Below are 18,317 nucleotides of genomic sequence, written 5' to 3'. Positions count from 1 at the left end.
TGTATGTGGTGAGGAGCTGAGGTGTGCCAAGGAAGGACTTCGCACGACGGAGGATGCCCAGTCGGCGACTGGCTTTGGAGGCCAGATTTGAAATGTGGTTTTCCCAGGAAAGATCATGGCAGATAGTGAGACCCAAAAGCTTGAGTGACAGAACTTCTTGGAGAGGATTATTCAGAAAGTGGATGGGAGGGTTGTCCAGTCGGTCTTTTCGGAGAGACATCGTAAGAGTGTGAGATTTGTCAGGATTGAAAGACATGTTCCACTTGTATGCCCAGTCTGTGATTTTGTCCAGGTCTGCAGAGAGTGAGGAGGCTGCAGACTGCCGATCTGAGGGATGAAGGATGGAGCGACAGAGAGTAGAGTCATCAGCAAAGAGATAGAGAGGATTTTCAAGAGAGTCAGAGAGATCATTGATGAAGACCAGAAAAGCACAGGGCCCAGAACACTGCCTTGGGGAACTCCAGCCTGAACAGGAAGAGGAGATGAGAGAAACCCATTCAGGGCCACACGTTGACTACGACGAGAGAGGAAGTCCGCCAGCCATGCGTGGAGATTTCCATGGATACCAAAAGAGGAGAGTTTGGTGAGCAGAGCGGGGTGCCAGACTGTATCGAAGGCACGAGATATGTCAAGGGAGACAGCTCTAATTTCCTGTTTGGCATTGAGGACCTCCATCCATTGTTGAGAAAGCAGAAGCAGCATGTCCAGAGTAGAGTGACCAGGTCTGAAACCAAATTGATGATCAGAGATCAAGCCATTGGAGAAGAGGAAGGATTTCATATCTGAAGCAATGATGGATTCCATGACTTTGCTGATAATTTGGAGAAGGCTGATTGGTCTGTAGTTGCTGGGATCTGTTTTTGCACCTTTTTTGTGCAAAGCGGTGATGTTGGCAGATTTCCAAGCAGATGGCAGATGACCTTGAGCAAAAGAGAGGGTGAAGAGAACAGAGAGAGGGAGTGAAAGAGCGGAAGAACAGGATTTTAGGACCCGTGGGCTGATGCCGTCAGGTCCAGTTGCAGAATCAGAGTCGAGGGTTGACAGAAACTTTTCCACCTTGTCAGGAGGAAAGGACACAGAGTCCAGGAGCCGCTGAGTACGACTGGGTACGGTGGGTACAGAGAGGGATGGGTTTGGGACACAAGATTTAGAGGCAAACACAGAGTTGAGGCATTCAGCTTTTTCACGTGCGGAATCAGCCGTGTGGCCGTTTGAGGTGAGGGAAGGGATGGAGGGGGAACGAACACCAGAAACAGATTTGACCAGACGCCACCAGGATTTGGAAGAGGGAGACAGATAAGAGAGTTCTGTCCTGAGAACAGAGAGATATTGTTTCCTGGCTCTGCTGAGGGTGGACACACACTTGTTTCGGGCTTTGTGAAAGGAAATGAGATTTCCTTCTGTTGGATTTGCTTTCCAGGAGACGAAAGCAAGTTGTTTCTGGGCAATAGCCTCACCACAAGATTCCGTGTACCATGGACGGGAGGAAGGGTATGACAACTGAAGACGAGATGGGATAAATCTGTGCATGAGAGAGAGAGCAATTTACTTTGGAAGAATTCCCAGGATTAGTTGATGTCAGAGGCGGTAGAGATGGGAGACCAGTCCAGATGATTGATGGCTGCTTGAAGACCGTGCCAGTTGGCCTGAGTGAAATGCCAGACTCGTCGACGCTGAGGAGGCTCTCTGAGAATGGTCAGAGAGATGTCCACTTTAACAAGCACATGATCAGATGAGCCGATTGGAGCAGAAGAAGAGCAGCAGACATTTTCAGGGAAGTTAGTCATAACCAAGTCCAGAAGAGAAGATGCACCGTTGACTGAGATCCGGGTCGGGAAATTGACAGATTGTGTCAGTCCCAGTGAGTCACAGAAATCTTTTGCTGAAGAGCCATGGCTGGTGAGAGAGGAACCCACACCCAGCCAACTGGCATGGTGACAATTGAAATCACCACATATGAGGAAGAGAGAGTTAGGATGGGTCGATAGAAGTTGGTCCATATTATCAGACAGCGAGATGTAGATGGAGTCATCACTGTTTGGTGGACGGTACAACACACATCTATCTATAATTCCAGTAATCTCTGTGTGTATGTATGTATGTATGTATGTCTGTGACCGCTGTTTCTCGACAACCACGGGTCCGATATACTTTAAACTTGCCAGGTATATTGCTGGGGACCCGAGGATGTGCCTTTTCAAGGTTTCATATTAATCGGACAAGTAGTTACCGAGCTATGTCCAAAAAACGATTCAACCAATCAGAGAGCAGCGAGCTATCACGTGTGCCGAACGTGCCGAACAGACTCTGCCTCGGACGGCACATTTGAGAGCGTATTCATTTATTTCACGTTGGCAAACTATGTTGGCGTTAAACTATGTTTTAAAACTAATTAAAACTAATTTGCGATTCTTTCGCTTTCCTGCGCGTTTGTGCACGCTATGGCGATTTCTTTACCAAACTCCGCAAGCCGTTCGCTTTGGACCAAACCATTTCATGTAAATAGAGGGGGGGGATTGTCACCGTACTCGCAAGCCGTTCGCTTTGGACCAAACCATTCCATGTAAATAGAGGGGGGGGATTGTCACCGTACTCGCAAGCCGTTCGCTTTGGACCAAACCATTTCATGTAAATAGAGGGGGGGGGGATATAATTTTAGATATATATATAGTACGGGCATGCCCTAGTATGAACAAAAGGTGGGAGCGAAGGGGAAGCTGTAGCCAAAGGTATTCCTGGGGGTGAGGTGGAGAGAGGGCAGTGCAGGGCGAGTGAGGAAGAGTTTTTTATAAAGATAGCAACTCCCCCTCCAGGACGAGGATCAGGTCTATCATACTGGAGGAGGGAGTAACCTGGGAGAGATACCAAGGAATCAGAGACATGAAGGAGGAAAGTTTCTGTTAAGCAGATCACGTCTGGTTTATCAGAAGCAACCTGTATGGAGAGATCAGTCAAGTTTGAGCGAAGGCCCCGGATGTTTGAGGTCCATACTGTTAAAGAAGAGGAAGGGGGAGCATCGGATACAGAACAGGGGGGGGGGGGAGGGGGGGGGGGAGCGGTAGGGTACTGTAACTGTAAGAGATGGAATTTTTTTTTGGAATGAATAGATTTGGTGAATTGTTTGTTTGATTTGTTTGTTTGATAAATGTTAGCTCTTTCACGAGCCTCGACTCTGTATTAAAAAAAAACAAAAAAAACCCCCAAAAAACCCATCAATTTCCAACCGTTTGACTTGAAAGTTTAACAGCATTTGCATATTGCCTCACTGAATTGGGAAACCAACTATTTTGAGGTCAAAAGTCAAAGGTCAACTCTACGTCAAACTCCTAAAATCATCAATTTTCATCTGAAAAATCGTCACTTTTCATCCTATTGACCCGTGCTTTGATCAAGATTATCAATTTTGATCTTTATGAAATGGACAATTTTATGGATCATTGGCAACCTTTTCTTGAGGGGGAGTGGGGGGGGGGGGGTGGGTGGGTACATTTTGCAAGTAACGTGCTCTGCCTGATGTCTTCTTGTTTGCTTGTCTGTATCTGTGAACAAGATATCTCAAAAAGTTGTGGACGGATTCGGATGAAATTTGGCAGAGAGGTAGTGTATGGAAAGGACGAAATGATTAGATTTTGGCGAAGATCCGGACAGCTCGTATAATTTTTAAAGCGATTCTTCACCTTTGAGTGATAGGGCTAAAACCGACATATAGCAGGATATCTCCAAAAGTTATGGACGAAACTTGGTGGACATGTGTGTGTGACGAGGACGAATTGATTTGATTTTGGCAAAGATCTGAATATGGATTCAGATACGAGAGTTATTTAAATTCTAAGTGATTCTTCACCATTGAGAGATCGGGTGAAAAGGAATATATCGCATGATATTTAAAGAAGTTATGGACGAGTTATTACTAAACTTGGTGGACGACTAAAACTTGGTGGACAACCTGTTGTATATTAATATATATATATATATATATATATATATATATATGCACACACACACACACACACACACACACACACACACACACACACACACACACACACACACACACACACACACACACACACACACACACACACACACACACACACACACACACACACACACACACACACCACCCCACCTGTTGTATATTAATATATATATACACACACACAACCTGTTGTATATTAATATGTGCTTAGACCTGCAATGCCCATTAAATGGCAGCATGTGCAATAATTCTGGCATTCATTAAAGTTATTGCTGTTTGTCACATTTTGACCCCTTTTGTGTCCCAACATCTTGCAGTTATCCCTTTGCCTAGAAGTGTACATCTATAGATGTCCGCACTCCAAGAGACACCCTTAGCACTTCTTTGGCACCAGTATCAATGTGTGCAGCTGCCCCCGACAACCTGGGAAATTATTTGCCATTTAGCTTTTATAGGCGGAAACAGAGTGCAGTAAAAATCCGCCTAATGTCAGAAGCATGAAATGCATTTTCAATGAGTAAATTACCTCTAATTATATCCCAGTGCTCTTCTGTTTAATCTCATCGACACTGGCATCAGAGGCCGGAAAACAGACCGCAGTTCAAATCAAACTAATATAAAGACTCATGTCACCATACACTGTTGTATGACAATAGTTCGCCTTCCACTTAATGTTGGGGAATTTACTGATGGGAGTGAAATCTGTCATTCTTTATGGATTGGAATCACAGCATACAACTAGAATGGCACTCAGTAGATAGCATACCTCCGCCATGCTGAACAGTTTATGTTTTGTATCCCAACAATAGGCCGGATGTGGATCCGGACCTGAACCAAAATCGAATCGCCTTGTTATTCTCACCTAACCAATCATCCACCTAGTTTTTGTCCGCAATTCTGGGGTGATGCTCTTCTGTCACACCTTGCTCCTCTTGAGGCGATCGGGAGCAATGCCTTCTGCACAACTGGAGTCTCAACGACCATCAATCCCCCACTCGTGGCAATCTGGCCTTGCTCCTCTCGCCTGTTTACTCAAACTACTCCAGGTCACACATGTTCCTCTGGAAACATTCATCTGCTCAAGCTCCCAAGTCTAGACTGGTTGACCACCTGCATCCATTCATCCCCTTATTTTCCCAATTATAGAATCTTCCCTGTGTCGGTTGTCTTTTCTTCCTCACTTCAGTTTTTCAAATGCACTACTCATCACTACCTCATGTGCTACACCCATGCCCATACACGCTATCTTCTACACACGCTGATTCTTCCCCATTCAGTTTCTCTCCATGCCCTTGTTACTAGTTTTTGTGTTATTCTTTCTTTCCTTACTGTGCATGTCCTTGTCCACCGCCACCCACATCCTTTGGTAGTTTGTCAAACTGCTGCCCTTTGTTGTTTAGTGCCTTCATGAGTCAAACACTTGCATAAAGAGATTTTCATTATTTTATAATAACAAAAAACATTAATTGTGCATTGGTGATTAATATATATATACTAGCTGGGATGAATGAATGAATGAATGATCGTTTTAAGGCCATTTTCCCCGCTAGAGCGGGGGTTAGCCTTGCGGGCCCCATGACAATCATGGTTCCCTGTTTGATGCAATGTTTTTATGGCCGGATGCCCTTCCTGACGCCAACCCTTGGTCGCCTCTTACGATGCGCAGGGATACGGTGCACCTATTCTAAACCGGGGTACACACCGGGATCATTCATCCCAGCAAGCTGGTACTCAATTTGCCGACCTCGGAAGGATGACAGGCTGAGTCAACCCCCCTGGCGTTAATTCAGCGATCGACCGGGATTCGAACCCAGGATCCTAGGATCCCAAGCCGGCACCCTAACCGCTAAGCCAACACCAGGCTAGCTAGCTGGGATATACAGGGTATTTCAAAAAGATTGATACAACTTTGACTTCCTGTCATTTATTTGTTTTTTGACCTGCACCATTTTCCTTTTCAGGGTTTGGTCGTGTTATCGTGGTATTTGTTCCCTGGGATTTCTAGCTCCATAGCTCAACTATGCCATTGACAGTGGAGCAGAAGACAAAATTGGTGGCTCTGTGATATGAGACTAAATCAACAACCACAACAATATTTTCTGGGGGGCAGAACCACCTGAGGAGATCACTGAGAGATACCTGAAAGGGCCGAAGGTCACATGCTTCTGCACCTTCAATGCCAGATGGGGAATGTTAGGGCCTTACTGGTTTGAGAATGACAACAGCAGGACGGTGACTATCAACAGTGAGCGCTACCGGGCCGTGCTCCAGAAGTTCCATAATTATCTAGCCCAAAAGGTTACCCAAAACCAGCCTAGCATGACCTGGTTTATGCAGGATGGCGCACACCCGCACATAGCTGGTGACACCATCACTTTCCTGCACCAGCTTTTCAGAAACCGCCTCGTTGCCCTGGGTACCGCTCTGTCTACGTCAACCGCCCTACCACACTGGATGATCTGAAGCAGGAGGTGTCAGACTATCTCCAGGCAGTGCCACATGAGACCTACAGGAAGGTTGGACAGAACATTGGAGTCAGGATCAATGCCTGTCTGAACCGCGGAGGGGCACACATCGAGAACGTCAATTACACGGATTTTGCGTAAATGCCAATTTCAGACCTTGGCCTCTCACTAACTCCAGCAGTGATTTACTGCAATAGCAATCGGTGATAGAAAATACCACGTCATAAGCTTTCAAGAAATGTTTGGGTTACGATCCTGAGGTTTCTGTTTCTTTGTAAATAAACGTTTAAAGTTGTATCACTCTTTTTGAAACACCCTGTATATGCCACGGACCTATTTGGGCGGTACATACGCAACAGACCACTGCTTCGAACACTCCCGAAAATAAAAATTAAATAACCCAGGTTTGAAACAAAAACATGCCCACTGCATATGTGCATATATAATACATCGTGGTTATATAGCTCGGATAGATTCCAAGAGGACTGGGAGGCCTGAAGCCTCAGGACTGAGGCCTAGGCGTACCGTGGCCTTCACAAGGCCCGACACCAATCGGTTCCAACCTTTCGGTATTTGATGATCCTTTTAGCAGTCGCTTTGTTTGTTTTGCACTGAACGGGAAACGTATAAGGAGGCATGGAGATTGTTAATATGACAGCTCCGAAGAGGTCTTTGATTTCTCATAGCACCAAAATGGCGGCCGTATGATTTTTCAAGGTTTCAATTGTGCGTGGAGTGAGGCCAGCTGTCCAACCAATGGGTGGAAAGGAGTGTTTCACATGGATGGATGAATAAGCACATCATTATATAGATATTTGTTCAGCCAAATGGTCCTCAGAATGAGTTAATTTGTTGAACAAGAGCAAATTATATTGGTCAATATGCAAAGAACACGGTTATTAACATACCTTCCACAGATCCATTCGGAAAATGTTCAACTTTGGCTTCGTTTGGACTTGGTTCGTGAGCAGAGTCTGGACAAATGTCGTCATCCACCTGAGAAAAGTGATGCAAACTCAACCACCTAGGTCAGTTCAGGAGTGGTGAGAGATCCAGATATTGTGGTGTTGACATGACATATGTATGTGTGTGTGTGGAAAGCACGAGGGGATTAGCCCTATTTGTGGAGGTTTATACAATCATTCCCACTCTTCCGTTTAAACCATGACCCCACACACCTCCAGGCGCCTTTCGCTGCTTTCACTGCCGATTCCAGAATCCGGTCGCCAAGTTTTACCTCGAAGACAAATTTTTTCCAAGTCACTGCAAACAAGTGTACGTATTGGATTAAGAATAATAAAATTTGAGTACATCACCAAATACCCACAACTTGAAATTTCTCAAAATTCAAAAGTCAAGTAATTGCCATGATAAACGAACGACTTCCTTTGTACATCCACTGCAGAGTTATGTGATGACAAAGACAATTATATGAACACACTGGCTGGTGTATCAAACGTTCATTGGCATGGGACCAGTAGGGAGGTAGTACAGGTGTGTTTCGCAAACATATACCTGTCTACGTTTTAAAATAATAAAACTCCAATTCTGGGAATCCTGATTAAATATTTCAATGATGGTCGGGATATGCAGAGGACAGCACTGATGTTTATCAGGCAGGCCGCAAGTCTTAGCAAAGAGCGACGAAGCATACGCTGTACGGTTACAGATACAAGTAGTTAGGTCCAAAACTTCAATTCCGTGACCATTTTCTGGCTAGTAAGGTTTGACGATTGATTTAACTTCTATTGACATTTTATAACAAAAATAGCCTCTATGTCCCTCCAAAAAATCCCGGCATTTTTCGCCAGAGGCCCGAATCCAAGATGACCGCCGGCACTATCTTGAAAAATTAAGTTTTGAACCAGAACACCTAGAATCACGTACAAAGACACTTTTTTGGGTAATTTGACCACGAGGATTCCGAATCTGACATTAGTTTGACGTTATGACATTATTTTGACCCAGAAATCCAAGATGGCCACCATCCAGTAGAGCGAAAATGCAACTTTTGTACTTAAACATGTTAAAGAAACTACCTCCATAAGGATATCTTGCAGTAAAGTAATTGATGATTGCATGACAAGTAAACTCATTACACTTCAAAATAAGCTATTTTTAATAGCTGTGACTTGAACAGTTTTCAAATGAAGTAATTAATCAATATGACCTTTAATTATATGATTAGTCCGAATCAGAGCATTCTGCTTCACTAGAATCTGAATCATCAGATTCCGATGAATCTCCCCGCCTTTGTACATCATCATCTCGCTCCTCATTCCCCTCCTGGCTCTCATCTTCCTCACTCTCTTCAGCTGGCCCTGGTGCAGGTAGATGTGTCGGGAGAGCAGGTTGCGTGTGGCGGACAGTGCGACAGCGACCACCCACCAGCTCCCAGCCATGTCCGAGTGGCGAGGGGTGGTGTTTCTTAGAGGGATGACGCACAAGATATGCCAAGTAGTTTGCTCGGAGGCAGTGTTGGCGTAGGCTGTCTGCATCTGGAGGGAGACGGATAAATGATTTGTTTTTCAGTGTCTTCCACTTTGCTGCACGGGCCTCAGCCATGGTGCTACTCTTTTCGTCGCCATAGATGACATGTCGTGTGAACTGGAAGAGCTCCTCTAGCACCTCCTCCTCAAGGTCAAGGCTATCTCCACACAGCGAGAGCTGACGTACTCGTCCCAGTTACAGATATGGACTGCGTGGACATTCTGCATTAGTGCATCTGTCATGGACAGGAAGTCCCTCCAGTAGTCTGCCATGTCACTGGCCTCCACATGGATGAATAAGTTAGTGATAAGGCTGTCCAGGTCAGCATCCTCCTCCAGTGCTGCATGAGCAGCAGCACGGGATTCTTGGGAAAGACTAGTATCTCTCAGAAACTCGAGGTTCTCCCTCGTCTCATCAGCCAGGCAGGGCACGAGCCTCTCCTGCACCAGCTGACTCATGAGCGCCTCATACATAAGCCTCAAGCAACGCAGCCCCCTTTTGTAATGCTTGCCTTTCAGCGCACGATCAACGGAGCCCTCGGCAATAACTCCTGCTGCCACGAGTACATCTCCTAACTCACTCCCGTTGTAGCGCTTGTATATAGCACTCATCATCACACACTGTGTATGGAAGGGACCTAGAAAGGGCACAATGTCATGGTATTTCTTTAGGTTCTCGGCCTTGAGCAGGGTAATGAGGACCTACACGGGATGATCTCCCACTAAGAAGGCGAAAGGCATGTGCTTGGTGGCAATGATGATAGAAAGCTTGTCCATGATGTCATTCACAACTGACTTGTTGGGCGGTTGATTGTAGGACATATGAAAATAAGCCTTGCTCTTCCCTTGCTCCGCATTTAAACCAGCATAAAATCCATTGTATGAAGGGATAGCCTGCTCAGCTGCATCAGGGCGGTCACCATCCACGTCCACACGAGCAAGGGCATGAAAAATGCTCCGCTTGCACTGATGCTTTGTACTTGATGAGAACATAGTGGGCTTTGGCCGGATGGGAGGCTCCCCACGTTTTATCGTCCTATACGGCTTAACTACCTGCATATCAGATGCCTTCTCAGTTAGTGCCTGTGACACAGTCTTTGCGTCTGTGATGCGTGTTTGCTCATCCTGGATGTTAGCCTCATAATTCGGTACAAGACGTTCTAGACGCTGCAGAAACATCCAGTTACAGCGGTGTGCAGTACCCCCTCCTGTCAACGTGTCGTTGGTAAAGTCATCATTGTCAATGATACTAATGCTTGGTTCTCCCTCAGCGATCTCATCAGGACAGATCAAACATCGCTCGAGGTCATGCATGGTCCAGAGGTCACGTAGGAGAAGCACGTTCAGGTAGCTGATCCCCATGACCCGCTTGTAGTAAGAGTCAATAAGCTCCTTGCTGCGAGTCATCCCATGAAGGGTGACGGTGGCATTGATGGCGGTAGTGGTGGGTCGCTTTGTAATGTACTAGTCTAGTAGGAAGACTAGGTCCCCCTGCACCCCCCGGAGATATACTTCTAATCAGTGTTTCTAGATTGGAAAAAATGTGTAGAAAATGACTAGCTATGGCCCCAAGCTGAAAAAATGTCCCACATACCATTTTTATGCAAATTACTGCTGCCATTATCAAAAAAACGATTTTTGACATATCTCAGCCAATATTGCAGATAATTGAAAAATGAAGGTGTCTAGACCCATGTTTTGAAGGGCATAGATCATGATAGAACTATTCATAACATGATTACATGTGTCTATGGTATACTAGTATGCATATTAATGCTGTAATTACAAAATAATCAGTTTTACAAATGATAAGGATACGTTAATACTGCAGATAACTTAACATGGTACATAAGGGGTCTAAACCCAGGTATTTTCAAGGTTAAATGTCAACAAGATGCTCCTGAGTCTTGCATAGGGGCGGGACATTGGCAGTAACATTGGTACCACTCAACTTTTCTTCCCACCATTGACTTTGTATTGCGAGAGATTTTCACTTGCTTATTTAAAGGTTTCTCACCCAGCCCACGTAAAATCTACCAACTCCTGCTGTTAACTCCCAAACATATTTTTTTATGTTATCCAATCACAGTGCAGAAATGACAGACTAGAGATCCAAATTAGTGCTGCTATAGCTGCCATTTTACATTTCCATCCATGTAACATGCGCGCTCGCGCGCTCGTATCAATTGGTAATGTCGCGCGCTCGTATCAATTGGTAACGTTGATGTTATTGAATACCTCAGTTGAAAGTTCAGTCTTCCATTCCATCTGTGTGTTGTTCTTGGTATTCATCCTCCAATCTAGCCAGGTAAGATGCTAACTATAATGTTACTCACACTCTTGACTTCAGTTTCTGCATGAAATCATAAACAGGCAGAATAACAGCTGAGCCAGCTAGCACCATGTTAGCTAACGTTAAAGCTAGCCTCATCTATGTACAGTATGTTCCTAATGTCGGTGTAACTTAAACTTTTGTTAATGCCAAACATGAGACATATCTGTTGACTTCTGTATATGAATTGAACCAGAAAGAGGCACGACAGCTGAGCTAGCTACAGTAACTTAGCACAATGTTTCATTGGCCTAGATAGCTAACGTTAGTGTGGAAGAATTTAGATGTTTTAGCTATTAGCACTTTTGATGCCACTAAACATGGTTTAGTCAGCTAAAAAGTACCCTAGTGTAGAACATGACTCAGAACCTCTGTTACCTCACTGAAAACTCAGAGCCTCCTTTCACAGGCACTTTTAACATCATTCGTGATTTCTTATTTGTCATTTAACAGTGATGGTAGACATCGACAGCAAGCATGCCCAAAAGAAAACGGAGTGTAGAACCTGCAGCCCAAAGCTCTCCTCCTACATGCATCCTTCATGTACCATCCATGTCTGATCATGGGGATTTCACGCCCCTCCGTAAAATTAAAGGATCTGCTTCAGAAAAACTGCAACTGCTTCAAAAGATCCGGGATAGACGTCTCAACCAACCGCATGACTCCCCATGTCATATGCAATCAGTATGTGATCAGATCCCGGCAACTCTTCCTGATGACCTAGAAAGAGTAGGATATCACAGCAAGTGTTATAAGCACTTTGTCCGCCACTTTCATCGTCTGGGAGATGATACAGAACCAGGGCCATCAACCTCATCATGGCATCACTCTCCTCGTAAACCAGGAGGTTCTGCTGAACCCATCTTCCCGCCAGAGTGTATATTTTGTGAGAAAGTTGAGACCAAAGATGCTCATCGCAATACTGAGAGGCCTACAACCTTCCCATCCTTTAAAAACAAAGAAAATGCATGGGAGCAAATCGAAACACGGGCTGAGAAAATGGGTCTCTATCGACTCCATCGAAAGGTGAAAAACAAAGACCTCTTTGCATGTGAGGCCAAACACCATCCGTCATGTTTTAAAGCTTTCCGCACAGCATTCTACAACTATGAGCGTGCGATTCACAGAGCCGAAGCACCAAAGGAGCAGGCTTGCATGTCAGCCGCCCATGAAAAGGCATTCAACTCAGTACTGGAACACATTCAAACCCAGGTCATCCAGCAGAATAAAGTTCTACAGCTTTCTTCCTTGCGCTTGCTCTATGTCGAGGAACTGAAACTGAATGGATATGAGAACTCAAATTATCGGTCAGAGAAACTACTGAAACGCCTACAGAATGACCCAATCAAGGAGCATATCCACTTCACGAAGGTTGATCATGACAAATGTGATGTCATTTCTTTCTGGCTTGTGCACAGCTCAAACATAACAGTTTCCAATGCTCTCGCACGAGCATTCACACTCGGAAGCACAAACAAGAACCAAAATGTTGCCCTCCAACTTCGCCAGGGTATTCTACAGGCTTTCAGAGAGTGTAAAGACCAACCATGGCCACCAACAGCTGAAGACATGGAGCTCAATCCTGAAGACATCCTACCTCCAGACCTTGTCCGCTTTCTCAGCGTGCTAATGACTGGCAAGGAGGGCATCGAGACAGAAAAGGTGAAGCGTCTGGTCTTCTCCATTGGACAAGATCTGTGCCGTGCAGTGTCAGATGGAAAATGGAAGTTACCAAAGCACATTCTCCTCTGTGTGACTGTAAGGCACCTGTTCCGAAGCAAACAGCTCAAACAGCTGAGTCAATCAAAGCGCAGGAAAGGCTGAGGCGGGGCAGCTCAGAGAAGATCATTCTGGCTGGACCAGCAACCAGGAAGCCATATGACTTCAAAATGTTCCTTGCAAATGACGACAACAAAAAGCAGATGTGCCAGCTTCTTCTGAAAGTGTGGAGTGGACAAGAGGCAGCTACCAGGCTGGAGAGAACAGAGATGGCTGTGCTGATCGTGGAGGGGAAGGCCCACCAACTTGCCTCAACGAATGGCAAGGTAAAATTGAAAGCCCTTCGTGAATGGCGATTCAATTTGTAATTTTTCCTGAAAAAAAGGTGATTACCTGTGATGTTTGTCTAGATCTGAAACTGGCAGTGACTGGTGATTGAAATGCGGTGCCTTTTTGTGTTTCAGGTCGAGGTACGTGAACTCCCCACGATCTACAGCAACCAGGAAGAGACTGATACCAGGGTGGTTCTGTACCTCCATCATGCTGCTACCATCGGATACAAGAACGCTGTAGTCAGAACACCGGACACAGACATCCTCCTGATCCTGCTCCACCATGCCCACAACATCAAGCTGACGGTGTACCTGGATACAGGGTCAGGGAAGCATCGCCAACTTGTCAACGTCTCTGAGCTGGCAGAATCCCTGGGAGAGGACTACTGTGCCACTCTCCTGGGGTACTATGTGTTCAGCGGAGAAGACTGCACCAGTGCCTTCAAAGGGAAGGGAAAAGTCGGGCCCTTGAAAAAGCTGGAGAAGAATCCCAGGTTTCACAGGGCATTCGGTGAACTGGGTGACAACTGGGATGCCAACCCTGAGGTGGAGAGGCAGTTAGAAAAATTCACCTGTGTGATGTACGGCCAGAGTCGCGAGTCATCAGTGGACATTGTCCGTGCCAAGCTGCTACGAAAAATGGTGGGAGAGGACAAGACCCTCACATCCAAGTCCAAGGTTGATCTGGCTCGCCTTCCTCCATGCCAGTCTGCCCTGAAGCCGCACATCCAGCGTGTGAACCACCGCGTAGCATTGTACAAAAGAGCCGATCAACCTATCATCGAAAAGCCAAAACCTTATGAGGAGCAAGGATGGATAAGGACTGATGAAGGACTGTTGAAACCAATGTGGTCCAGTGGTCCCATCCTACCAACCTCACTGGTGGATCTTCTGAACACAGGAGAGCACGAAGAGGAGGAGGAAGAGGAAGGAGAAGAAGAGTTTGACTCTGACGATTTCGATGAAAATGATGATGACTGACTCAGTGTAGAATCACTAATGCTAATGATGTTTATCTAAAACAAGCAAGAGAAGAGTGGTCACATTGAGTGCTAGGACTATTTTGACAGTTGTAATATTTAGAAAAATAAAACTTTGTGTTAACGTCTGTGTAGACGGACCTTAATATGAGTCTATTATTTCGTAAAACTGTGATTATTTTGTAAATAAAGCACTAATTAGCATACTAGTATACCATAGACACATGTAATCATGTTATGAATAGTTCTATCATGATCTATGCCCTTCAAAACATGGGTCTAGACACCTTCATTTTTCAATTATCTGCAATATTGGCTGAGATATGTCAAAAATCGTTTTTTTGATAATGGCAGCAGTAATTTGCATAACAATGGTATGTGGGACATTTTTTCAGCTTGGGGCCATAGCTAGTCATTTTCTACACATTTTTTCCAATCTAGAAACACTGATTAGAAGTATATCTCCGGGGGGTGCAGGGGGACCTAGTCTTCCTACTAGACTATACTGCGTGATGAGAGAGGTGAGAGAGAGTGTGCTGGGAGACAGATCTACCTCCTTCTTCCCCTGCAAAGCAGATAGCAGCTGCACCATGAGAGGCGAGAGCTCTTCCTCCTCTTCTAGCTCCTCGACTCTTGGCGGCCATGGGATGGGTTTGATTGACTTGACATCATCCTTCAGCCGCTTAAGGCCCGGTCACAACCCACCGTGCGTGTTTTTAGTCCGTACGTTTTTTGGGGAGGCCACGGCCGCCACGTTTTTCCGAAAACGTGGGGAGGGAGTGGCAAGAGTAGGGAGAGAGTACGTCAACGCACGTCACTCGCACGGTTGCGCAAGGTGTAAGTACGTGGCCCGCACGCCACGCCTGGCCGTGAGCGGTTGCGTGCATCGTACGTTGCACACGTGGTAAGTGAGTTGTACGTGCTTACAACTTGCTTACAACGTACGATCTCCGTGCGATTGCCACGTTATCGTACGGAGGCCGTACTTACACGTGCTGCTCACGTACGGTGTCCTTACTCACTTGCATGTTGTAAGTGCGTGGAAGTGCGCCGTCTGTAGAGCAAGTGACCGTGGGAAAAATTTAAAAGACTCACGGAATCAGTGCGTTGTGCGCTCATTGGCTGTAGAAGGCACGCGCGTCACCCGTACTGGGGTGAATCCGTAGCCCGACCGCATCCCGAACGCAGCGAAAGTTCCTCATGCACTAAAAGTGCTACGGCGTGTCTGCGTGCTCACAAATCCGTACTGAGGTGGTACTCACCACGTACGGATCCCCAAATTTTGCCCACGTTTTTGCAAGTAGACAGCACGCACTTGCAAGTACGGCGGGTTGGGACCATGGCTTTAGCCACATTGTGCACCAGTTGTTCACTGCCAACACCGATGGCGGAGAGTGCTGCTTCAACATATGAACCACCCCCTACTGGATGGTGGCCATCTTGGATTTCTGGGTCAAAATAATGTCATAACGTCAAACTAATGTCAGATTCGGAATCCTCGTGGTCAAATTACCCAAAAAAGTGTCTTTGTACGTGATTCTAGGTGTTCTGGTTCAAAACTTAATTTTTCAAGATAGTGCCGGCGGTCATCTTGGATTCGGGCCTCTGGCGAAAAATGTCGGGATTTTTGAGAGGGACATAGAGGCTATTTTTGTTATAAAATGTCAATAGAAGTCAAATCAATCGTCAAACCTTACTAGCCAGAAAATGGTCACGGAATTGAAGTTTTGGACCTAACTAAAGGCTTGCATGTTCGAAGAAGCTCTCAAATGTCAAAAAAGATTTGGTATGACAGAAAATGTATAGTTTTTTTTTTTTTTAAGTCTCCGATCCAGGATGGCACAATGTTCGCTACCTTAAATGCAGCTGCAAATTGGCCTATAACCAAACCGAGCAGTGACTTCACCAATAATGCGACATTCTTAAGAGGAACATCAAGTTATGTTTGCCAACTCGGCAAGACCTTACCAGCTCTGAACAGGCCGAGATCCGAGTTGACCTTTTGGCAGTTCAGAGGTCTGAGTGTTCTGACTCAGATATTTGAGAATGTGCACCCTCCCTTTGACGCAAACCTGCACAGCACGAGTGAAAAAAAAAAGAAAGTTGAACAGGAGTAAGAGCTTTGGTGACCTGTTTAATATTCCAGTCCGAGCATTGTAGTATACACATTCTATCTGGTATACGGATCTAGTATATGTTTCTAGTATACAGATTCGAATCCCATTTACTATATGGAGTAGTCCATTGTCTCCTGATGGCCTCATCTTTCATGCCATTAGATGTACAAGTTCTTATGAGCCTGTGGCACACATACGTGGATACGTTCCACATCCATCACCAGCTTTCATCGAGAACTTTGCTTTTCTTCAAAAGGCACCAACGAAAGTGTCCCCAAAAAAATACAACACAGGGACGCAAGTGAGCGAAACCTTATTCAGGTTATCCATGTGGCAAAAAGGTACAGGCTCAATATTATGCATTCTGCATAATTGATGGTGGTACACAGGGTCACGTCATGGGCACAACCCCCTCCCTCACCCCTGCGAGAGGGGAGGAGGCGGAAGACGACCCAACTTATCCACCAACTTTTGTCATAATCAGTCCACAATTTTTTGAGATATTGTGCTATATATTGTCAAGTCCGTAGCCGATGAACACCAGCCTTGGACGGATAGCCGGACGGTCATTAGTTTCCAAAGCAAACGGCCGATTTCTTGGCGGTTATTTTTATGGCGCGTGCAGGGCGGAAGGCCGCGAGGTGCTTACCTGAACAGAAGCCACACGGGTTCATTCCCGAACCAATGAACAAAGAAACACGACACAACAAATGAAATGCAACACAAGAAATAATTTAATGAAAGTAAACCAAAGAGGTGAAAATGAAAGATGACGTAAAACGAAATCATAATTTGAGACATCTCCACTCGGTCACAAATACGACACACGGGAAAAGATGAAATAAAAAGAAAATCCCTTTAGCCAGCCGGCACTCAGCTTTGTTCTAAAATGTTTTTAGGGGCTTGATGGTCGCTGCAGCCAGGGTGGAGCCACTTGCATGGGAAGCGCTCCAACAATGGCGCCAAAAACGCCCAGGCGCAAAGCAAGCAGCCAAGACGGCCTTTCGCTCTCCACTGGCAAGTGCCACGTGGACCCCAGCTCCTTCATGAGCCCAAATGTTGCCAACCTCTGTTGAGATGCTGCCAGCACTGCAAAAGCTCCACACTCCTTCAAAAGCGCACACAATCCCAGCACACCAAACGCACCAACAATGGCGGGTTTCTTGTTCGTGCCCACAGCCAGCAAAGAGAGAGAGACGGACTCTTCTTCCTCCTTCTCGAAGCCTCTCTGAGATCATACTGTCCAATTGCCGAGCTCCACTGAATCACCCCATGTCTCCTTGACCAATCACGAAGCTCGGGGCGTGGCCCGCCAGTTACGATCCTTTAGAGGCGGGGTTTAGTTGCCGAACAGGAATGTTTGGGCTTCTGTCGGCAGTTATGTTGGTTATTGTTGGTGAATGGATGGTTTTAGGGCCGGCCTTCTTGTAATTGTAAAAAACGTAGGGAAAAACCACTGAGGGCAATCACATACTGGGGGAAACTAACCTTAATCCCTATCTAGTAACACAGCTTCCACAGGGTCATGAATTTCATCTGAATCTGTGCACAACCTTTTGAGATATCCTGTTCACAGACAGACAGGGATAAAAGCATCCTCTCTGTCCACATTTGGTAGCAGAAGTGCTGGCAAAAAATTAATAATTCAATAACACCCGATTTTCGAGCGGTATGCCGTATTAACACGTTTTCCAAATTACTGAACCAAATTTTTCTCCCCGTCACACAACGATTGCGAGCTGTTTATAAAGAATAATGTTTATGCACATCCCCTTGAAACATCTATAATACAATGTTGTTTTAAAATTTTGTTTATTGAAATTAGCCAGAAACAAGGGTGATAGCTACTCTAAGCTTTTGGGCTGTATACAGTACAACTGTAATCAATAATCAGCACCTTACAC

The 18,317-nt window shown here is 45.5% G+C and overlaps 2 protein-coding genes across 7 annotated transcripts in view; one reads left to right on the top strand and one right to left on the bottom strand.

The window, feature by feature from the left end:
- The window catches only part of LOC137432485 (leucine-rich repeat and calponin homology domain-containing protein 1), a 129,015-nt gene that overhangs the window by 33,593 nt on the left and 77,105 nt on the right, over positions 1-18,317 (bottom strand). For all 6 annotated transcript variants that reach the window (XM_068124462.2, XM_078783278.1, XM_078783276.1 and 3 more), the window contains exons 6-8: positions 16,265-16,368; positions 7,623-7,707; positions 7,353-7,440 (exon numbers count right to left, since the gene is read on the bottom strand). In XM_068124462.2, the coding sequence (XP_067980563.1) occupies positions 7,353-7,440; positions 7,623-7,707; positions 16,265-16,368 (277 nt within the window). The remainder of the gene's footprint in view (positions 1-7,352; positions 7,441-7,622; positions 7,708-16,264; positions 16,369-18,317) is intronic.
- Positions 13,098-14,430, top strand: LOC144893277 (uncharacterized). The gene is made up of 2 exons (XM_078783282.1): positions 13,098-13,310; positions 13,449-14,430. The coding sequence occupies exons 1-2, from the start codon at positions 13,155-13,157 to the stop codon at positions 14,295-14,297; spliced, it is 1,005 nt and encodes a 334-aa protein (XP_078639408.1). The 5' UTR covers positions 13,098-13,154; the 3' UTR covers positions 14,298-14,430.

Source organism: Myxine glutinosa, chromosome 8, assembly GCF_964187855.1.
Source record: "Myxine glutinosa chromosome 8, kmMyxGlut1.1, whole genome shotgun sequence".
Taxonomy (NCBI): Eukaryota; Metazoa; Chordata; class Myxini; order Myxiniformes; family Myxinidae; genus Myxine; species Myxine glutinosa.
Note: the sequence above shows the minus strand (reverse complement) of the source record. Positions and strands in the feature narration are given on the sequence as shown.

Bases quoted from the DNA above. Each gene is read 5' to 3' on its own strand.
- LOC144893277 (XM_078783282.1), top strand. From the start codon at position 13,155: ATGTTCCTTGCAAATGACGACAACAAAAAGCAGATGTGCCAGCTTCTT. The intron at 13,311-13,448 runs GTAAAATTGAAA...TTTGTGTTTCAG, and splicing joins TTGCCTCAACGAATGGCAAG to GTCGAGGTACGTGAACTCCC.